This window comes from Tursiops truncatus, chromosome 7 (assembly GCF_011762595.2).
Source record: "Tursiops truncatus isolate mTurTru1 chromosome 7, mTurTru1.mat.Y, whole genome shotgun sequence".
Classification (NCBI taxonomy): Eukaryota; Metazoa; Chordata; class Mammalia; order Artiodactyla; family Delphinidae; genus Tursiops; species Tursiops truncatus.
In genome coordinates, this window is record NC_047040.1 from 69354822 (window position 1) to 69379192 (window position 24371).

General features: G+C 38.2%; 1 protein-coding gene across 4 annotated transcripts in view; it reads left to right on the forward strand.

The window, feature by feature from the left end:
- Positions 1–24371, forward strand: part of FAP (fibroblast activation protein alpha) — a 72134-nt gene that overhangs the window by 44722 nt on the left and 3041 nt on the right. For all 4 annotated transcript variants that reach the window (XM_019923268.3, XM_019923269.3, XM_073807643.1 and 1 more), the window contains 6 exons: positions 3693–3740; positions 9083–9181; positions 9652–9721; positions 10466–10660; positions 16131–16185; positions 23470–23569. In XM_019923268.3, the coding sequence (XP_019778827.2) occupies positions 3693–3740; positions 9083–9181; positions 9652–9721; positions 10466–10660; positions 16131–16185; positions 23470–23569 (567 nt within the window). The remainder of the gene's footprint in view (positions 1–3692; positions 3741–9082; positions 9182–9651; positions 9722–10465; positions 10661–16130; positions 16186–23469; positions 23570–24371) is intronic.

Below are 24371 nucleotides of genomic sequence, written 5' to 3' on the forward strand. Positions count from 1 at the left end.
CCATTTTTTGCAGTTGAGGAAACAGACCTTCTGTTAAAGGTCCACACTGCTGGTAAGCGTGAGAGCCAGATGGGAGCAAGAGTCCTTTGGCTGTAAATCCCAACCTCTTACCACCAAGTGCCACAGCACCATGATGTTGTATTGCCAAAACAATATCATAAAAAGAAGTGTCCTCGATAAAATGGTTGCTGGACTTCAGCCCCATTTACCTGCAGAAATGTCAATCTCCTATAGCCAGGGAAAGAAACCTGAGCTCTTTGCCTTGGAGGCCAGCAATTCTTTGAACTATAGCTTCAATGCAGATGGAAAATGAGCTTTTGTCACCTAGTACGTTCTTTCTAAATTTGGGAAACATGATAAGTAATTCATTCAAGTATAAAATAAACAAGTAATAAAATATACTAGACATTTCCTGGATGTTTAGGCTATATGTCCATTTAGCAAATACTTTCTATCCAGATAATTTCATTTTATGTGTAACCTTTCATCTATATCTTGGACACGTAGTAAAGTTGGGTTAGGCCATCAGTAGATCAATGAGATACATTAGGACCTTGGTAGTCATCATGGGGATTAGGAAAACTGACCTGTAAAATATCTACCCCTCCATTCTCTGTCCTGACACCACCTCCCTACCCCCATTAATCCCTGAGTTTCCATGGGAGTTGAGGGGGGACAGAAAACAAAGGGGGTTATTACCAAACATATGCCACTCTCCTGTTTCTGGTATTAACTCCCCATATTCAGGTGGGCAGCTCAGAGAATAAATAGAATCTTTGACTGATTGAGATCCCTGCTCAGTTGTAGAGGACCCTGAGGTCTTCTTTACTTCCCAGATGGAAGACCACCCTGATATGCCACTTCCTCAGTCCAATCACCTGGGCCCAGAACCTCAGCCCCAGCCATGGAAATGAGTAAGCATTTTAATCCAAACGCTCCCTTCAAGATGGCACAAGATGTCAGTTTAATACAACATTTTCACAAAAGGTTTGGTCAGTGGCATCTCTGAAAAGTCAAAAGATTGTTTTTCATGACCATATGTGCTGATTGTGGTTATGGCATTTCAAGGTATACATTAAATGTCCCTCTCAAGTTTTGTGCAACATTTTTCATCCCAAGCTATGTGTTTATGCAGCATATATTGAAAGCTTACATGCCAGGCACATAGTATCATTGAACTAACTGTCCTGAGTCATCTGGTCTATTTTCTCTTCTGAAGGCAGAATCTGCTTTCCTTTCATCTTTATATTCATAAGGCCAAAAAGAATGATGAGTGCATAATAGACATTGAAGGTTTGCGGAATGAACATAGGTTCTAGGGAAGATCAAAACATTGCTGCCTTTTGCAGAGTGTACCCAAAACCTCATTTTTATGCTGATATATTTACTGATAATGACATCAGTGACCCTACACATAGAAACATGCATTTATATTTATATGCATTCTGCATTTGTACAGTGCTTTAATGCTTTTTGAAAGCGCTATACCACTTTTTATATCACTTTGTTTTCCTGAGATCTACTTGAGCCTAAGTGCCCCCTGAAGAGTAAGGAATCAAGGACTAAGCTCTCATCAAAAGTTGGTGAAAGACTCCTTTCTAGAACTTGAATCGCCTGACTTTTCCACACTCACTCTTCCTCGGCAGTATGGTAATTTCCCATTTAGCAAAAAATATACTGTGTGGGAAGCATCACATCGTCTGGTGTTTTTGAAGCTCCAGTAAAATGAGTCACTGCACCATCATAGGAAAAACCTTGAAATCTTTCCCTTTAGGACTAAGAGTAAAGCTTCATTATGTAACTTCAAACTCTCCAAAAGGGATGGTGAGTAAATCCCAGATAATAGGATTTTGAAATAGGTAAAGTCATACTGATGATGCTGATGGAACAAAAGCAATGCAAAGGGTGCTTATGCCACTAGGACCACACCCTCAGACCACTTGTGTCAAGGGCGGTCAGTCATTAGTTTGTCTCATAGTTTGGGCAAAAGAGATATATATGCCAGTTGTCTCTATTGGAACTGCACACCCATGAAAATTCCATAAGGTCAATGTTGATTGACTAAAGTCTAGAAATTCAGATTCATGTCTCACTGCCTTACATTCTAACAAAAAATATAATGTGTATTTGTCCCTTTTAATAACGTTGAAGGAAAGCTAACCAAAATGAAAATCTCTGAAATTAAATTCTGTAAAATTATGAGACTCCACACAGTAAAGGACTGCTGGTTTTTGAGGGAGTCTTATAAACGATATTGCTTCTCCTTGCTCTCAGGTTAGACTGAAGAGTCAGGAAGGAAACCAATATTAGCTTTATTACCTGTAAAGGTTAATTGGAAAATGTGGCTAAGGTGTGAAGCTTCCTAATACTGCACCCCAGAATTACAATTACTCACACAAATATGGGTACAACTAGACAGCCACTGCCTTCGCCCATGGGGCTGGCCACTGTCACACTTACAGCACCAGAAGAGATCAAAACAGTCCTGTTCTCTGCAGGCTGAAAGATGCCAGGAGCAAGGTAGAAGAAGGAGCTTCTCATACTCCGGTTTTCTCAGAACTTACCACATAGGTCATTCTCCCCTCCTTGCTTGGGACCAAGGATGCTCTAATGGCACTCCTGCCACAGAGGAGGAAGCATCAGGAGTGCAAATGAACATCTCCCAACCTCCGTGTTTGTTGCTTTTAACTCCTTGGCTGCCTGAGCAAATTTACCCTTTAAAAATGTATTTCCAAGTATTATTTATTCTATAGCTCCAGTAAGTGATAGTGTTTAATATTTGTAGATTTTGTTAAAAGGGCCAATTTCTGCACAGAGAACCTGAATTTCATGTTGGAATATATGGTGGACAGTGGTTTGCCACCCAGACGTCCCATCTTCAGGTCTGAATCACTCATTTCTCTAGCTGCTGAGAGGGCTGGTGGCAGACACCTCCCAGCTGGGACCCCCACTCCCACCCCAGAGATTGCTCTCATCCCAGGCCACAGCTAGTTACCACTTCATTCTGGGGTATAAAAGCCAGCTCAGTTGGACCCATTCAAGACAACTCTGCAGGTCATACATCTCCAGAGCTCCCAATGGGGTTGGCTGAGGTCAACACCACACCCCAGATGAACTTTTGGTGCACAAAATTCCTTCTGGGTCTGTTTCGTGGAGAATGTGACCCATCACAGCGTATTTGAACAGGAAATATTTTCTATATAAATTTATTTCTGCATATAGTAATTAAATGAAAGAAAAAAAGATGCTGGGTTCTACCTACCAAAATAAACTGAACATCAAACCAAGAAGCCAGATTGAAAATACACTCTAGGTACTGAGAAGGTTATTTGATAATAAAAACACAGCTAAAACTGGCCCATACAGCATATCTTCCCAGAAGGCCGTTTATCGCTGCAGCTTCTGGGACCCATTCGTGTAATTAGATCTTAACTATTTAGGATCACTCTTGGAAAAGTGCACAGGCAACTCTTCTCTTATGTCTGTCCTTTGATTGGGCTCTGGTCTCATGTGTTCTTTCAATGTAACTTAAAAGGTGATGTTTACTTCTCTATGGGGAGAAAAAAAATAGTTGCAGAATTAAAAGAGGTAATTGAGCTTGACAGTAATCACAAATACTACCAGAAGTTCTTGTTGAAAACTAAATGTTATTTTAAAACTAACCCATGTTTTTGTTTTCATCCTATGCACAGGCCCAGGCCTCCCAATTTCCACCCTTCATGACGGCCACACTGATCAAGGTACTCTCTCTCTCATGCTGTTATCTTATCTTAAGAAATCCTGGACTCTTATGACACTAGAGGAAGCAAGACAGTTTCCCCACATCAACAAGGGGAACAGTGCTGGATTCACTTATTGTATAGCTTATGATTATATAGATCAGCCTATTCTTTGAGTCAAACCTGATCATATGAAATTTAATAATTATTTGCAGTAAGAACCTGGCATAATGCAAATATCTAAGAGGGATTAATCCTGTCTTCCCCAATCACCCTTATCAAAAACACAGAGGCTTAGAATTGGAAGGAAACTTAAGATTTTTAGTACAATCTCCCTCCCAAATAAGAAGACCTGTTTTTTTGGTAACATCCCAAACTGGAGAAGAGTTCCAGATATAACTCCAGTTCGAAGCAGAGGGTGACTATCACGCTAGCTTTTTTGTTTTAACAGCTATATCACACTGTTGCCACGTATGAGAGCCCTGAAATTTGGAGGCTCTTTCCATTTTCAATTTCTATCAAGACAGAACTCCTCCATCCTGATTTGAGATATTGGTTCAAAATAGTTCACAGCTCAAAGATGACCGTTTTTGCTCTCAACGGAGATACCGAAGTGTATAACTGCCCTGAGACTCTTCCTGCGGTTCTCTGTTATCTTTTGATTTACTATTAAACATTATAGGGTTGAAGTTGATGGAGTCTAGGGACAGTGAGGGACTTCAGTACTCTGCTTTGGAATTGGTTTGGCTGCCAGCCCAATGGCCTAAGTATAGGTGAAGATAAGAAAATGAGGAAAAACAGAGTAGATTCAGGAGCTTAGGACAGGACAGGCATTGTAATAATGACACTGTGAATTTAGTTTCAGTTTGAAGTTTTGCATTTTTTTTTAACCTTGTGTCTAATAATGAAATACTTTTAAGAATAATAGATTGTATTTCTCATTGCAACCTGCAGTGAGAGAAATTTTAAAGCAAGAATACTTTGGAATTTGTAATGTATAATTCTCATTTTATCATGACCGCAAAATAAAGGTCAGCGTCCTTTTTTCAATGAGTTTCTACTTTCTTACTATCCTTCTCATATTCTTGCCAGATACAAATTTCTGTACTGCTTGCAAAGCCTTGTTACTTCACCCAATACTTACAAAACAGGGACAGTGTTCATGTCAGTCTCATATATGTCATATGTATTTATCTGTTTTCTAACTCTCAAAACATAATGCAAAGTCTTTTACAGCACAGTTCTGCAAACTTGCCGCATGATGAAATTCTCCGGAGAGGTTTATTATAAATACAGATTCTCAGGCTGTCCCCAGAAATTCCAGTTCAGTAGGTCTTATATTGGCCTAGGGAATCTATATTTTTAATAAATCCCCAAATAAGTTTTGGAGTTGCTTTTTAGAGCAGATGATATTTCTTCTATTTATTTCTAGTTTTCTCAGCCATTTTCCATTGCATTTGGTGCCCCAAATTTTCATTCAATAGATATTTATTAAGCACTATTACATTAAAACAGACACTGTACTAGATACTAGATCCTTAAAATGAACAGATACTGGGTTAGATATGGTCCCTGTCCTCAAGGAGATTATAGATCAGTGGCGAATGCAAACGTGTGAATGGGGGGGGGGGCAGTTACAACACAGTGGGGTAAGGTATTAAGATAGGGGAAATAGAGATAGCATAAAAACATATAAGCAGGGCACCTCATCTGGGGTAGGGGGCTTAGGAAATGTTTCCTAATGATAGCTACATCGACTTTAAGACTCATAAATATAAAGGAGGGATTGATGCTGTTTGGATGTCTAGCTTGCTCAAGTGGATTGGTATGGATACTCTTTACTGAAAGATGGGATTCACAGTGCAGAGAACATTTTGGAGAGAGGATGAATTTTGTTTTCAATGTTGAGTTTGAGGTACTGATGGCATATAACTAAGAAGAGCTGTCCTGGAGTGACATAGTTTTGGAACTGGATGTTGGAGGATTGTTTGAACTGAAGAGAATGATCATGAAGTCATTCATTTATGGAATACATGGTTACTAAGTCCATGGAAATGGATGATGCAGCAGAGTGGGGAAAATGAGGGTGGGCAGGGGTAGTGGAAAGTGAGCCTAGAGTAAAACTGTGCAGAAAACCAACACAAGAAATGCAAAGCGAAAAATGAACCTGTAAAGGAGACCAAGGGGGAACAAGAAGGAGGACAACCTTGAGAGTATATGGAGTCATGAAAGGCAGGGGAAGAGAGGGTCTCAAGAAAAAGAGAGTGCTTATCTGTGTCAAGTGCTTCAGAGAGTGAAGCAAGACCTGCTCTAAATCAATGAGCTTAGCGAAATAAGGATGAGCATTAGCTCGGTCAGAGCAGTTTCATTGGAGCAGTGGAGGTAGAGGCCAGACTGAAGCAAATTTAGGTCTGCATAGGAGGTAAATAAATAAAAAGAGACTATTTTCAGTAGGTCTGACTGATGAGCAAAGAGGTGGGATAATGACTGGAAGAGATTGATAGAGGTTTAAGTTAGTTTTTGAAAGCTGATAAACATTTGAACATGGTTGAATGCTGATGGAAGAAATTTGGAGACCAAAAGGGGTTGAAGGCATAAAGGAGGGAAGTCGCCGAGAAGGTGGGCAAAGTGGAGTCCAGAGACAGGTGGGGACATTAATCTCCAGCACTGTGATGAGAGAGAATGAGGAAATTACCGATGTAATTATATGAAAGTTTGTAGAGAACAGTGCAGTGGCTTCATTTTCTCTGCGAAGTGGGGTAAAGTCATTGGAAAATAACAGATAGTACTTGAACCAGATGCTATAAAAACCCAGAAGAGTTGACACTTGACATGGAGGGCCCAGTTGAGGCTTAGTTGCTTCGGGCAGAGCAGATCTTCATTAAAATTACCTAACTGATTGAATAACTTTATTTATCAGATTTTCTGCAGATTCTTCACATAATTTAATCAATGAACAATATGTCATAGTTAATATGATTTAAACAAAAATCTCACATATGATTCATCATTCTTACCACTTGATTTCATTGTAATGAAGAGTCTTCAAACATTTGGAGAGCACATACTACATATCATGCACTTGGTACTGAGCATGCTGAGTGCTGAGTATACAATGATGAGTGAAAGAAGGTGAAAGGTACAGTCTGGGCTGTCGCACTCCTCGCCACATTATGCATTGCTAATGCACAGCCACATAGAGAAGTCCAGTTGCCACCCCTCCCTCTCCTCACAGACCTACGAAGTTCCATATTGCCTCCAAGGGGTGGGAAAATTGCACATTTACTATCTATAAAAATGCAACCCCGGACTGTAGAAGCTTTAATAAGATTTTCCATTCAACTCGTCATTTCAGTAAGTCATGAATCAGAAAATTTCAGTAGCTAGGAACAGAATAGAAAAGGAATCAAGGTCAACCCAACCAGGCAACATCTGCGTGTTGTCTCTGACTTCCAGTATCTGTCTACAGAATGATAAACATGGTCTACATAAATAAATATTGCAGCCATTCTTTGTGCTTACTCCACATAGATTCCCTTTATCCTTGACAGTTCCACACTGAGAACCCACACAAGAAGGAAGAGCTGGCTGCATTGTGGTTATAATTGAGCATACATTTTATTTTCTTTTTTAGTTTTAACTTTTTAAATTGAATTATAGTTAATTTACAATGTTGTGTTAGTTTCAGGTGTACAGCAAAGTGACTCAGTTATACATATATACATGTTCTTTTTCAGATTCTTTTCCATCATAGGTTATTATAATATATTGAATATAGTTCTCTGGGCTATACAGTAGGGTCCTTGTTGTTTATCTATTTTATGTATAGTTGTGTGTATATGTTAATCCCAAACTCCTAATTTATCCTTCTCCCCGCCCCCTGCTATCCCTTTTTCTAGTTGTAACTTTTAAGTTGCCACAAGTATCTCTTTCCTGATAGATTGTCCAAAGTTAAAATGAAATGTATTATGTATCTTATACAACTCATACTAAAACATCTATACTTGTTCTAAGATTAAATATAACACTTTGGAGCAAAATGCCATGAGTATATGAAAGCTGAGAGTTACAAGGGAAGTGGTTTGGCAAACTTAGTGTAGTTACAAGTACTCCCCCCAGCTCCCCATCTTCAAGGACCACTTTTTTAAAAAGGCACAAAAACAAGGAGACCACGGAACTGGCATATCTCAGAAGTCATCCAGACCCTCTTTTAAAATATAAAGCCACATGGGCTTCCCTGGTGGCGCAGTGGTTGAGAGTCCGCCTGCCGATGCAGGGGACACGGGTTCGTGCCCCGGTGCGGGAAGATCCCACATGCCGCGGAGCGGCTGGGGCCGTGAGCCATGGCTGCTGAGCCTGCGCTTCTGGAGCCTGTGCTCCGCAACGGGAGAGGCCACAGCAGTGAGAGACCTGCGTATCGCAAAAAATAAAAAAATAAAGCCACAAACTCCACTTATTATACAAAAATCTAACTTCTCTCTAGACGATACCTAATATCTATCCAGGTCAAAACAAAGCTTACAAAAAGTCCTCTACTGCTAGAAACCCATTCGAATGTATCACTGATCTTCAGCATCAGGAGATCAATATATTTGTTCAGTTACAAAAATTAAAGTGTGAAACATAACTAAACTCAAAGATAAACAACAGTTTTTTTAGGAGATCTTTTAAGGTGAAAGACAGAAATTATAGTGTGTATATACTGTTGTTCTTTTAAGATATATAACTACCTTGAAAGAAAGGATTTGAAGGAATAGGATGCACAGTAATTCAATTACAAAAAGAAAAAAAAGGAAGAATATCACAAAAAGAAAAAAAAAGAGGAAGAAGATCCTATATTAAGCAAGTACAGCAGGAAAAGTTTAAGAAAGAAATAGATATAAAAAAATCACAGAATTAATATTTGACCTTACACATTGAAGATTTTAAAACAAACTTTGTAACTATAATACATACTTAATTATTTTAAATTTGAGGTTTCAGCAATATAGATTTTGCTTCTACCACTTTTTCAGTAAAAATATATTTTTTTAAATGTCACCTACGCAGGTCATGGCTTCATGTTGTAAAACAAAAGTTAGAAACAGGAAAATGTGGCTGAATAAACATTGTTACTTCTGTGATTCTGCTCAGAATGTATTTTGATGCCATCAGGGTCTGTTTAAGAGACAATGACTGATGTCCTTCATAAGTTCATCCCTGCTTTAAAGGCTGGATTAAAAATATCCTTGTCAATATGAAACTCCTTAAGCAATCCTTATACAGTTTCAGTTTCATCCATAGTAAAGCCAAAGACATTTTAAGAAAGAATTTTCCTATGGAATTTCTATTAATTAAAAATGAACATTTTATTTTTTTTTAAGAAATTAAAATCCTGGAAGAAAACAAGGAATTGGAAAATGCTTTGAAAAATATCCAGCTGCCTAAAGAGGAAATTAAGAAACTTGAAGTGGATGATATTAGTAAGACCTTTTAAAAATTTCTCATGAATAGATATGAAGCTGAACACTTATCAGCTTTTGCTTTTTTAAAACAAAATTGTAGGGTAAATATTATAATCCAATCTCTACAATATTACAGGATCTTAATTTTAAAAATCTTACTGTCACATTAAATTTTTATGAAATATCTTTCATATGTTTGTGAATAGGTTGATCTTATACTTTTCTATAGCTCCATTTCAACACTGATACTTTTAAAAAGAGTTTATCTCATTTTAAAATGTGTGCTTCTAGAAAAATAACAGTTCAACATTTCTAGCAATTTGTAAACTGGACAAAAATATGTAATAAAAATCAAGTAAAACATAGTCTTTGTTCTTAACAATTTACTAGTTATAAATTGATTTTATGTTATATGTTGTTATTAAAGAAAATAAATAATGCTATGAGTATAGTGGAATGAAGATTTTTGTCTATTTTTGTTTTTCAAGCTTTATGGTACAAGATGATTCTTCCTCCTCGGTTTGACAGATCAAAGAAGTATCCCTTGCTAATTCAAGTGTATGTAATATTTTCTTTGGTTTAAAAACTATTTACTGAAAATATGTTGGATTAAATACACATTTGTGAGATAGAATGAACCATTCTCCTCTGTAACAGTTCCTATTGATGCTGTTTTTATATATTCCCCAACTAATCAGAGTAAATAAAATATGGCTATTTAAAATAGCCTGAGAAAATTTTGAGATTTTTAGATGGACTTGCTTGCATTTACTGTTTTGAATTTCCTTTGTATGGCAAATTGCCTAATGTGTCAGAATACCTTTGAGATAGAGAAATTGCAGCCAAAAAATATTGTAAATCATCTTAACATCTTATGTAATTGAGTTAGAAATGAAATAAGGGAATGGAATACATTTTGTGGAATCACACCCAAAATCAGTGCTGACCTACACACAATTTGCTTAAAACACCATGCATTTTTTTTAGTATATCTTATGCCTGCTTTTAGCAAGTGGCAGGTGGCAGAAATGACGAAAAACCCACACATATTCCTTGAAATGCCAACCCTAGATGTATCCGTTTTGGGGAATAGGAGAGGCTGTGTCCCAAAACAACTTCCTTGTAGCAAACCTCTGGGAAAAGCCTGGTCCTCTCTTGATTTTGAGCCAGTTCTAATGCCACTGTTATTGAAATTTTATCATACAAATGTACTGGGAAATACTAAAGGCAATTCTTGGCCATGATGGGAAGTTGAGTTTCACAAAGGAATCAGAGATTCTATCTTTTTCTTTTTTTCTGTAGGTATGGTGGTCCCTGCAGTCAGAGTGTAAGGTCTGTATTCTCTATTAGTTGGATATCTTATCTTGCAAGTAAGGAAGGGATAGTCATTGCCTTGGTGGATGGTCGAGGAACAGCTTTCCAAGGTGACAAACTTCTGTATGCAGTGTATCGAAAGCTGGGTGTTTATGAAGTTGAGGACCAGATCACAGCTGTCAGGTGAGCGCCTTCTCATTCAAACAGAAACTGATGTCAGCAAAAGTCATGCAGTCATTCTCGGGTTTCCCCATCCTTAATGTCTTAAATATTTTTTGTCCATCTTCCTAACTTCATCTAAAGCTATCATTAACCTTAAAGTGATATTTTTACCCAATATAAGAAAAAATTATTCACAGAAGAGAGAAGAAAAAGGATTTATGGTGAAAGATGATAAATACTCTCTTTCCACGTTTCAGTCATTCTAACAGACTTTCATTACCATGGCTCACAATTAGCAGAAAACTTTGTATAACTCTAGGGATGGTCTGTAGGAAACCAGACATCTGAATTTGCTCAAGCCTTGTGGATTCTACCTCATAAATTTAGAAATGGCTCAAGATTTCATCAGCACTATATACTTATAGATATTAGCATTCTTTTGTAATTAAACTAGCTATTTTAGCAAGAATGTGTTTTCCTATTTTCATTCGACAAAAAATTTCTTTTACATAACAGAAATCTACCAAAACATGTAGGGGAAAGACAGATTTATAATCTGAGTTCTTCTTCCCAACTACATTCTCAACCACAATTTATGGCTCAATCATCTCTTCCTGAAACAAAAAGAATAGAGTCACCAAAATTGTTCCTAATTTGGAAACACTGTGCAGGATTCTTCTGGATATTTCTGTATAGTTGTTGGGTTTCTGTTATTATGATGTGAGTAGGTGAAGTTGGGGAATACTAGTTTGTAAATGTAAAAGCTAACACAGGCTGACTGTACTCTTAGTCATGGATATATGTGCATGAGTGATGTCTAAAGGTCAAACACTGTTTCACAGCAAAGAGCAATTTAGAAAATTAATTAGTATGTTTCTTTTATCATCTTAATATCATCAGCAGTTATTGATTTCAATGCAGCACACACAACACAGATTATATTTAACAACTAGGAGCCAGGCCCAGACAACACTTTTCTGTATTTTTTTGTCTCTAATCAAAGCAGAAGAATTTTGACTCACAAGTAATTATTTTTTTTAAATAGAAAAGTAATCATAACCCATATGCTTTCAAATTTTTCTTTCATTCTGTGAACAGTAATATACACACACTTACACCTAAAACATTCAATGAAAAACAAAGTCGATTTGAGTTAAATCTGAAAAATTGATAAATAAGTTATTAAATAACACTATACAATCTGTAGGCATCATTCACACCTAACTTCTAGGAGGCTCCGTCTTTCTTACTGATCCAGATTTTTGGCCTTTCCACTATTTTAACATTCTTGAGGGAGTCTTCGGCCTGATAGAGAGTCATAGAAAAGATAGTTCAAAGAAAAACTCTGAGATTCAATCGTTCATGTAAAGACTGTGGTACGCCTTAAGAACATTAACACAATTGTCAGCATTATAGACTTAATTCTTTACGGTATTGTTTTTGGCATTGTGGGTCGGGTCACATTTATTTGTATTTAAACCATGCAATAAACACCAAGGACATGTAATCCTGGGACAACATCAAAAGACAGAGATGTAAATTATGGTTTGTAATTCAACTTTCCAAAGTTGGTAGAGCTAAAAATGGTTTGTTTTGGCACTGGTTAAAAAACAATCATCATTAACATCATACATCATGATATTTTTGTGCATTTATTTACCACCAAAAATGCAGCATTCAAATTTAAGAGGGATACCTTAAGAAACAGAACTGATAGCTTCTTAATGTTTTTCCTTGGATGAAATAAAAATTTAAACATGAAACCCATGTATAGACCGTAACAAAAATTGTTATTTCTGGTGTCCAACATATAGGACACGAAGCCACAAATTCTATTGATTTTCACAATAATATAAATGTGTTTGGCATTTAGAATTGAAAGGAAGATGGACCAGAGGCGGTAATTGGCTACGTTTACCTTCTCTGAGCCATTTTTAGGATGGAACCTGAAGAATGTCTTCCTACTATAGATCAGGCATATGTTCGCTAATTGACTCAGCCATTCAAGAACAGATGAAATATTAGTATATGCTATTACAATACTCTGTATAAAATTGTGCAATTTACAATCTCAACATTCAGTGCACTTACAGTTTTTGAAGAGTGAATAAACCACATGCACTCAAGGGAACATGGTTATTAGATGGAACTTTTTGTATTCACCTTAGTGAACAGGGGCAGCTGTATGGCAAAGCACGTATACAGCAGTGGAGATGCCAGTTGGGACTGGCCTTGGCTTTGCTTGAAACCATTATCCTGCAAAAGGGAAAGGGAAGCCTTGAAACCCTATGCTTTGAGAAAACAAAAGCTAAAAGAATAGACTTATAGTGATAATTCTAGAAATAATTCAATCACATATCTTCCTGAGAAGTGTTTTAGTAATCAGACACTGAACGTCTGACTTGAGGAATTGGGATTGCAATTCCTCTATGGTAGTCCTCAAATTACCTCCCCTCAAAGAGTGAAATTTTTCCCTGGAATCTCTTATGAAATGCAATCTGGCTAAATTTTTTATATACCAAAAAATATCATAAGTACATATTTGGAAACAACAGTAAATACTAGTCAGGGTCAAGAAACAGAGTCAAGCAAAGCAAAGCAGGAAAAAAAGAGAGGCCCTACAACCGCACAAATTTTGACTATACATAAGAGAAAGCCCCAAAGGATACGCTTGTGAGGTCAAAGCTTAAGGAAAACTGAGACCTGCTTTCTTCAGGCTCCTCTGCAAGTGGTTCATATGTGAGACCCTTAAAATTTCAGTAGTTATAGGATCAAATATGCTCATTTGGGGTAGGTTTGGCATTTTTGACATTCCCACAATTTTGAAATTTTATATAACTTCAGGGTTAGCAGTAAAGAAGGATTATATGAGAAAAAAAATATATCATACTGTTATACATGGTATCAATAAGAACATTTCCAAAATAGAATAATAGTAATTGATTACTAAGGTTTCGAATTGACCTTAGATTTAGGGTATTTTTATGAGAAAAAAGTTGTAAAGTCCAGTCCAGCCTCCAAAATTAGAAAAAATGCTTTTTCACTTGCTATTAACATTTTGTTGATTTAACCACATTGTCAACAGTATCTCTGATAACCCTCCTGGAAGCTCTTCAGAATTTGGAGGTAAATTTTATAGAGGCTTGTTGGTCTCAGATTATCTAGCTAACCTTTAACCTAGTCCTTCCACAGTAAGTGTTAATGTTTCATTTCCATGTTAGCTATTGCACTATCATTTCCTGTAAATGTCATCCTTTCAGAATAAATCTAGGAAGGGAGTTGTTAAGAATTTCCTGTTCCCGTGTATCACCTGTTATTTGCTTTTACCCCAAATGCAAGGCAATATGATTGCTAGCTTCTGGGAGATCATAAAATCACGATTGATTTTATGGCTCAGAACTGGCTTCAAGCACTAGCAGCAAGATCATTTTTTTGACAAAGAAAGTGAACCTTCTTTTCTTTCACTTGGCTTTTGAAGTTTGTGGGAGAATTGCCGAAATGCCGCAATTTGCTGCCCGTTGTCTCTACTTTACCGTGACCAAGCGTCAACACAGGTAGCAACTTTCCGTTTGCTACTGCGTTTCTCCCCTGTAGACCCCTCAGTGTCCCTCAGAATCAGTGTCGAGTAAGCTGTGACTGACGGGGCTTCTTCCCATCTGTTTGTGCCGGGCATCTGCCCAACTCCTCTATGCATCAGAAACATGCATTTTCAATCCATGCAACGAGCAAAATGGTTGCTGTGAAATCCCTTTAAGAAATTCCATTATTTAACTAATGCAAATCACTCGGTCCTAGTTCCAGAGAAGAATGAGAAAGGGCATTAACGTCACTTAAGGCAACCAAAAAAATAGTATTTTTCTGGGGTCATGAGTGTCACTTTTGGCTCTTCCCCTCTTTTCCTTCACTGTCCCATCCAGGCCCCTATAATGGCTCATCCACTTTGCTTTTTTCTTCCACTGCTTCTGCTTCTCTAAGAGTTTCTTGAGTTTTTATTAAAACGCTCCCCAAATAAATCACAATTGCTCTAGAACACGAGCCATCAAGGAAGCATGGAATAAATTAGCCTAAAACACTCTCTTTTTGTACCAATGACGTAGTTAGATTTCTGAGGGCTTCCCAGGACTTTTTTGAAGGTTGTCTTTCAGCATGGTCCCTTGCTCCTAAGGATAGATTTATTTTCAAACTCATTTTTAAATGGATTTCCCTCAATTTCTGTGAGGGAAATTGAATGAATAATGTTCATATCCTGAAAGATGCATACAATTGTCCAAACCATGATGAACTGAGGGTACCTAAGTGTGAAATGGGAGAGGGATGGATGTGTTTCCATGGATGGATGTGACCAAAAATGAGACAGTGATTATAATGCATGTCAACCTAAATAAAGGGTTAAAACAAGGCAAGCTCAAAATTGTCAAAAAAAATGAGTTTATTCAGGAATAGCAGAGGAATTGAAATTCTGGACTCACAAACTGTAGCAAGCTATGGGCCCATCCATTGAGGGTTTGGGGAAGGCTGTATTTATAGGGAGGGAATGAAAGAGGGGAGAGTTCAGTGAGAGTCTATTAAAATCGAAACAAACAGAGACCAGCTTTGACTACTCCCTGGGCAGACAAAACCAATCCCATCCTACAAACAAAGCTCAATTCAGCATATTTTGAGAAACCAACCCAACTTGGGTCATTTCTTGTTCACGCCTCTGGAAACCATAAGCAAAACTTCCCAAGGTTGATATGAGGCAACCCTTGACTAACTCCCTATCGTTTAAGAAAATTTCAATATGACCAGTTTTATGGAAATCAGGCATATATGGAAATCAGTCTCTCACTCCTGAGGGCACATGTGTGCAATTTTTCATTTATATTCTTCAGTCCCATTTTAGGTTGAAATTCTTTTACATTAACATCTAAGCAAACAAAATCATAAGAATTAATAAATTTTAAAACAGCAATAATGAAACCCTTTTTTCCAAAAGCTGGAGATTTGGAAATTTGGTCCTAGTCATGGTGCTATTACTTCTGGTGTTACTATGAGCCAGTCTCTCTTTTTTTTTCTTTAAAATATCTTAAGTGCATTTAATAGTAAATTCAAAAACATGTGGCTATAGTGTTAGAATCTGAGTTAACCATTTGTTTGTTCACTGCATTAAAAAACATTTTCCCCTTTCAGTCTATTCTCATTTGCTGAGTATGAGCCTGTCTCTTAACCTGAGTCCCAAGTAACTCACCAGCACAGTTAGGGTAGGAGGCCTTACAGCCCTGAAAATATTACTCAATAGATGTACCATAGAGTCTAAAGGATCCTTTTACCCCTTGCAGTAAGCATGATAATGTTCTTTTAACTATTTGTAAATGCAGTCTGATTATGCAAGTGTTTAAACAAAGAAAATGTAGCGTTTCTATTAAATCTTTGGATTAAATATGCTTGTGTAATGAAGTAAATGTCATGTGTACACACTTAAAATTCTAAAAATTTGTTTCTTTTCCTTTAGAAAATTCATAGAAATGGGTTTCATTGATGAAAAAAGAATAGCCATATGGGGCTGGGTGAGTTGTTTTGTATGTTTTATGCCTGTTATTTGGTTCATCATTTTCTAAAGTGTTCGCTTATAAGGTTTCTCATGAAATGTTAATGTTGCAACATAATTTAATCGGTCAATGGAAACAGTCAATTTGGATAATCTGGGCTTCAAAGTGGTGGCTTTAAGTGTTTGTTCCTTTTTTTCAATCATTTAGTTTCTTCCCTGTATAGCAAATTAACTCGTAATTGACACATTTTCACTTAATTTCTGGTATTAGAGTATACTGAACTGAACCATATTCATCAGAACTTTAATTTCCTTTGTTATTTTAGGGTTAATATATTCCTTTTCTTTTATATGTCATCATTTCGTTTTCATGAAAAGCTAAGATAAAGTTTGAAATTATATATCTTGGCTGTTTTGATTCTTTTTTTTTTTCTTGCAATCAAATTCTTTTACCAGACCTAACGTTAATCTGTGCTAACTGGAGAGAAATAATTATTTATTACTAGTTATAGATCTTGGAGATAATTTCCCACGTTTGAAGAGCTACACAGGTTTTTTTAAACACATTAAAAGGAAGTGGCAACATTTATCAGTCATGGGCAATGAAGTCACTGGAAAGTTTAGAGAAATATGGGAAAGAGTTTAGATTTGCCCATTATAAATTATGATAATTACCCTTCAAAGAAGATTTCCTGTTTCACTTTTTGGTCTGAGTTTGTACATTTGCAAGTCAATTTGCAGCCATTTGTGCTTGGGTTGTTTTTCTTGGCTGTTTTCTCGGAGCGCGGCCTGCACAAGATGGAGGGAATGAAACCCAATATTGAAGGGAATCTGCAGGATTCCACTCATCTCTCAGCTCAGTGACCAGATGAAGAGCTGTTATGAATTTGTGGAAAGTTGTTACTTCAAGCCATTTGGTCCTTCTTAAAACTATCAAATGTTAAGTATCTAAACAGAATGGAATTCAAATGGGTGGAAATAAATGAAATATTTTTATAGTGAAATATTTCAGATAAGACCTTTCTTACCATCCATTTTTATGAAATTTCCTAAAGTAAATCCTTGAAAGATTCACATTTCAAGCTGAACACTTACGTATAATATTAACATTTCTCTTAGAGTTTCACTTTGCTTTTACTTCAGTCTTTGAAATAACTGAAAGCCACCTTTTAACTTCACTTCTAGAACATTCTAGGTATAAGTGGTTTGGTAGAGAACCATGTGTGTGGGATGATTTAAAAAACCCACTCATCACATGAAGGAGAGTGAGCTTTAGCCATGGCTCTGTAACATGTTTCTCTTCTTATTTTTCTATGTTTCTGTGATCATTACACTCCATTCCTTAAATGTCAGTGTTTTTCTGGGTCTGGTCTTCATTCTTGTTCTTCACTTCCTTGGGGAAACCCATGTGGTTTCAAAGATGATGATGACCGCCAGATGCCTGCCACCAGCCCCCTCCTCTCTCTTCTGAGCTCCACATTTCAAATGGCTACTGATCATACTGATCATGTCTTACAGAGGCCTCAAGCTTAACTTGCCCAAGTTAAACGTATTACAGTCTACTTTAAAACAAGTCTTCATCTTTAATAAGGACCTCACCACACACCTAGTCATCCAAATTAGTAAGTTCAGAGCTATTTTCAGCTTCCCCTGCTCCCTGACTCCAATACTCTGTTGATTAGTAAATTCGATCAATTCTGCCTTCAAACATTTGAGTCTATTCTCATCATCCCCACTGACACTGCTTTAGTTCAAGTTTCTTTATATGTAATCTGAATCAGAGCTCCTCAAACTTTAGCTTGCATAAGCATCACCTGGAGAACGTGTTAAAACAGTTTCCAGGCAACCCCCCCGACCAGTACTCCAGTGTGGAGTCTGAGGGTCCACTTACATTGACCATAGATTGGGTGGTACAGGTTTAACTATTCCAGTTACTTCTTAACTAGCCTCCTTGCTTTGGTCTCACAAACTCCAATGTTGCTAATGAAGTTATTGTTCCAAAACACAATTCTTGCCATGTTGCCTTTTTGCTTACATATTTTCTAGGGCTACATGTTGACCTCAGCCTAGTGCCCAAACACATTTCCTTGCATGCAAGGCCCTTGGCAATCTGGTTGCATCCTACTTTTCTAGTCTCTCTCCCTCCACTTCTCCCCACTCTTTTATTTATTTATTTTTTTTTGCGGTACGTGGGCCCCTCACTGTTGTGGCCTCTCCCGTTGCGGAGCACAGACTCCGGACTCACAGGCTCAGCGGCCATGGCTCACGGACCCAGCCGCTCCACGGCACGTGGGATCTTCCCGGACTGGGGCACGAACCCATGTCCCCTGCATCGGCAGGCGGACTCTCAACCACTGTGCCACCAGGGAAGCCCTCCCCACTCTTTATGAATAATTAGTTTTATGTCTGTGCTTCCTTTTTCCCATGTGTTGATCAGTCCTGTTCCCTACACCGGCAATGCCCATCCTCTTCTCCCATTCCCCATGTCTTCCTCTCTCCAAAACACAAAATTCCTACTTGTTCTTTAAGACCCAACTCAGATATGAATTTTTGTGCTCCAGTAGCTCTTTATACTACTTTTATAGGAACTGCCATGCTTTATCTTGTTTGTGCATTGCTTGCTCTCACAAGAATCAAGGAATGGACTTTGTCTTTCTTCAACTTTGTTTCTCAAATATTTAGCGCAATATTGTCCATCTCACATATCTATGATGCTGTTTAAAATGAGTTTAATCCTGTAAGTCAATGTTCCCCCAAAGGTGTCATGTTAGTATCAGGAAATTTGGGGGAAATGTTCTCTGGTCTAATAGTTTGGTAAACTATGAAGTCTATATAATAGTGTATATAGCCCCTATAGTAAAGAATCCTGTTAAATTTTGTTTAATACAGTATTACCAAAAAGTATTTGATTCCATGGGTGCCTCTTTTAAAGTGGTCTTGAAGTCAGTAGGAAGTGGAATTGGAGTCTTAGAAAGATACTCTTGGCTGCAGAATGAAGAGCAGCCTGATGTTGGGGGAGAGAGTGGTCCAAAGGGCTAAGAGAGCAGTAATACGGGCAACAAATACCAAGGGCCTGAATTTAGGCAGTCAAGAAGGGGACAGGAATAGGTCATAGCTCTGAGTGCTCTTTTATAGTATAATAAGCAGAGACCTATGGGAAATTGGAGAAGGGAAAGAGAAAGACGTTGAGAATGACCATGTGGGTTTGTTTAGCTATCACTGTGTTCCATAAGTACCTGTTTCTACGAAGTATTAGCTACCTTAGTGGTCTGAGAAACACTCTAAAGCTAGCCACGCAATTTTTTTCTTTGGTCAATTGGTCAATAAGCTGCAAATCTTACATTTCCCTCCATTATCCAGATTAAGAAGGGGAGAGAAGGCATTTTTATCTTTTTATCTTACACTTTCATTTTTCTGGCACCAAATTAAAGTCCAGTAGCCTGTTTTTTAGCTTCCTCTTAGACATCCACTGTGCACACAGCATTATGCCTAGGAAGTGTCTGTTATGACAGCCGTTCTGACCTGGGCAATTTTGTCCCTTAGGGGACATTCGGCAATGTCTGGAGACGTCGTTGGTTGTCAGAACTAGGGGAGTGCTACTAGTGTCTAGTGGGTAGAGGCCAGAGATGCTGTTAAATATCCCACAATGCAAAGGACAGCACCCAACAAAAAAGAATTCTCCAACCCAAAAAGTCAATAGTGCTGAGGTTGAACAACCCTAATTTATATGAAGAAAAATTGAAGCAATTATTCTGACAATTGAAGAGCAGCAGGGGTTTTGCCTAAATTATTAGAATAAAAACCTCATTTATGGGCTTTGCTTTGTTAATATAGACCTAGCCAGGTGGTGTTGAATAAGCATTAGTTCGTGATTTAATCTTAGCTCCCTTCTCTTCCAGTGACTAATTATAAGCAATTTGAATTGCTATGTGTGATCAACGATGTAAAAGTAGGACAAATGCACCTCTAATGAAACTATGTTAGACTCTGAACTTAAAACTTCCCAAAGAGGTTGCCCTAATGTAGGGCTATAGAGGAAGTGGCTTGTCGTCAGGCATCCTGCAGTTGAGTCTCAACTCCACCGCTTACTCTAAATTTATTCTGAGCCTCAGTTTCCTCATCACGAAATGCAACAATAATTTCCTCATCAAGTCAGTGTGAGAGTTAGATGAGTTAATAGGAAAGTCATATATTAAACAAATATTTATTCTATTCCCACTGTGTTTCAGATTGTATTGTCAGTGCTAGGGAGACATTCATTAACCAGACAGACAAAAATCTCTACCTTTATCGAGTTGGGAATGGTTGGGGAGAAAGGCAATAAGCAAGATAAATAAGTAACATATACAGGATGTTAAACAATGATCAGTGCGATGGAGAAAAGCAAAACCAAGCAAGAAAGGAGCAAGGAGCATCATACAGGATTGGTGCAATTTTAGATTAGAAGGACAGGTGAGACTTTTTTTTTTTTTTTTGAGTTAAGACTTCAAATGGGAGGGAGTGAACCATGCCAATTTCTGGGGATAGAGAATTCCAGGCAGAGGGTGGCAGCACTTGCAGAAGTCCTGGGGCTAGATCACGCTTGGAGAGTTCAAAGAACAAGAGGGCTTCCCTGGTGGCGCAGTGGTTGAGAGTCCGCCTGCTGATGCAGGAGACACGGGTTCGTGCCCCAGTCCGGGAAGATCCCACGTGCCGCGGAGCGGCTGGGCCCGTGAGCCATGGCCGCTGAGCCTGCGCGTCCGGAGCCTGTGCTCCGCAACGGGAGAGGCCACAACAGTGAGAGGCCCGCGTACCGCAAAAAAAAAAAAAAAAGAACATCAAGAGAGCCAGTGAGCCAGAGGAGGTGGGAGGGGGGAGAGAAAGGACACAGAGCCTGTGGGACCACAAAGACTGTTGCAATGACCTTGTCCATACAAACATTAGCTAGTTATTATTATTGTCTGTAGGTGAAATGTTCCAATCTGCATTATAGCTCCCATCAGAGTACTATTCCATAAATCCCTCAAAATTCTGTGCCCTTCTAAGAATGTTTTTAAAGATATCCTTCATTTAAACAAAATGGCAAGGCATCTAAGTGCAAAGGACAAAATTCTAGAATTCTCATGGCCAATCTGCTCCGTGGGTTCTTTTCTTTCTGCAGCCACCCACTCTGCCTTGGAGCCCCACCCATGGGAGAGCAGAAAAAAGTCAGCTCGGGTGGTTTTTTTTCTCTTTTTTTCTACAATAGAAACAGCTTTTCTAAGCTGCCTGAGAATTTCAAGTACACCTTCTTTTATTGTGCTGCTGCTACACTCGTTTGCTTTTACAAATTCCTAGAGGCAATTTGTATTCATGTTGAAAGCATGACAATTTTATTTACATACTGCCCTATTATCTAATCACTGAATAGATACAAGTTAATATTTTTATAATTCCTAAGATTTTGGACAGAAATGTTCAAAACCGTTTTTACTATATGCAAATGCTTTAATTTCAAATGTCACTCCATGCTATTTTCTGTTCTGGGGCATAGGAGGGGAGAAGCAGAACCCAGTATTATAATTTGCAGTGATCACACTTTTCCAATAAAACCATAAACAGTAATCATATTTCTAAAGGACTCAGGCTTACTCTACTTTCATTTAAACCAAAAATTAAGAAGGAAGAAGAAATCTTTTGTTTCAGTAATAGTTGTTGCTAACCTGCTGATCAAAACAGACTATTCTTATGTTTTAAGTGAAAGTTTGATCCTGATAGAGAATTTTCACTTATCAAAATGATTTTTAAACCCACATGTTCCTTCTATTTTAAAATATATTTTTCCTCTATTAAAACACATTTTAGTTCTCCTCCAAGTATAATGAAAGGAGGCCACGGTATAATTGGAGCTGCCACTTTTAGTCTGTGTTTTGTAGCCAAGGGTCCTCAATAAGATTCCCCAGAGTTGGAAACATAAGACTGTAAACTAGTTAGTTAGCATTCTTTCTCTAACAATTGAATTCAGCAAGATGGTTTAGTTTATTCCCTCAGGCCATGTATTTCACGGATTAAGACCAGACCCAGGCCACTGACCTGCTGCCTGATTTCACCACGTCTGTCTCCTGTCTCTCCCTTGCTCTGTAGGGCTCTCACTCCCACTCTCTCTTTCACCCTCTCTCAAGACTGACTTTTCTGCAGCAAAGGATGATAGGATCTCTCCAGACCGGAGGGCAAATGATTCCCAGAAGTTTGTGGCAATAAAGTCCTCAAAGCAAGGCACACCCTTAGTTAGAGAGTCACACTGTCCTCTTTTGATTTGTAAGGATGTTCCTGTGTTGGGGCAAGAATAAGCCCTGAGAGTCACTTCCTAATCTAGCGCACACATTTGGGGTGGCGGGGAGAGGGGAGGGGGGAGGAGGGTCTATGTCCCAGAACATAGACCATGCTCCTAGAGGAAGCATCTCTCTCCCAGCAGGTTAATACAGACAAAATTTGCCTTCCAGGGAGAGATGAGCTTTACTGTGACACTCTGTTCATTTCTTCATTTTTAGGAAAAGGTTCAAATTTTCAAGTGACACAGGCACGCATCTCCTTCTGTTATGAGGGTCACATTTCTGAATCACCTACCAATTCCCTGGGGAAGAAAATTGATGAGTGCTAAACCTACTCCAGACTCTGCAATTTGTATCCCCTTTTGTATTACTTCATTTTTCCATTAAGTTGGGGAGGGGGGCATGTAAGATTTTTTAAGATACCAGTGGCTTTTCCTCCTTTGCACTGCTATGCCAGAAATCCTCAAAACAGAATACGTAACACTACCTTATACACAGACTCTGGCCGTGTCTTAAACTACTCAAAAGGTTCTTGAGTCCTCTCCTTGCTGTTCTGTTATGAAAATCAATGAGTAAATATACAGATATAAGTGCTGCCTCACAGGAGTTTTTTGCACGTTGTGGGAAGTATCTTGCTTTTACTTTTGGGGAATGATCTTCTTTTTTGTGTATTTTTTTAAAGTAAAAATCCTGTTTTTGCCATAGCAAGGTCCTGGTTGGAAAAACATAAAGGGGGGAAAAAAAGAATTTTGCAGAAAAATTGCAATTATAGTATCCTTAAACTGCCCACACCATGTTTGGATCAGCACACCAAGTATTTGTAATTGACTAAGCTGAAATTGTTGTCATGTCTGGTGGAGTTTTCTACCAAGAGTTCAAGATAGACATTTAATCTACCCTATCCGTATTCCCCAGCTCCCACCAGCACTTATTGTGAGTAGAATTGCTATACAAATACCTTAGAGAGTTTATAAGAGTCAATCTGGGACTGACTTGTAACAATGTCTCTATAGTCCTACGGAGGGTATGTTTCATCGCTGGCCCTTGCTTCAGGAAGTGGTCTTTTCAAATGTGGAATCGCAGTGGCTCCAGTCTCCAGCTGGGAATATTACGGTATGGAAACATTGCATAAATGTTGCTGCGAAAACATTTAACACATAATTACTCTATATTTAAGGTTGCTAGGAAAACAAATTATGCAGTAAAATTCACCCCAGCATCACTGGGAAAAATATAATCTATAAATGAGATTGTTTATATGATTCATTATAATCATGTTGCAATAATCGCAGCAATTTTAAGACGAGGAAGGACTCTTCCAAAACCCAACATAAGTTATTCTCTTCCAGAAACCATGTGCCCCCTGATGAACCAAATCTTTAAAATCAGACTTAACCCTGTTTTCACAGACACACACAGGTGCAGCTGAACTAGCTTTTAAGCACATCTTAGGGAAAGTCAGGATGTGACCAAGCAAATCACCGCCATGCCACCGTTTGCAGCTGCCTGTTACATTGCTCTAGAAATCAAAGAAACAAAAATTTGTTCAAGAAGTACACCTTCCGTGTGTGCCTATTTTTATGATCAACATCAATGCAGGATGATTATTTGGAAATAACTCTAATAAATGCACGAAAATTAGCTTTCATCAGATCCTCTTCCCTGTGTTGTGGTGGAAATGAGACAATTGTGACTTGTAGGAAATCTCCATTCAGAGAAAAACGTGTGTGTGTGTGTGTGTGTGTGTGTGTGTGTGTGTGTGTGTGTGTGTGTTTTGGGGGAGGACTTGGGGGACAAAGTTCCATCCCAAATTAATTAAGACACCAATAAAGGTACAAGAGGTGGCTGCATTTGTGATTTCTTTTAAAATATAATGAGGTCATTCCTAGCTCAACATTCCCCCCACTGAAGAACT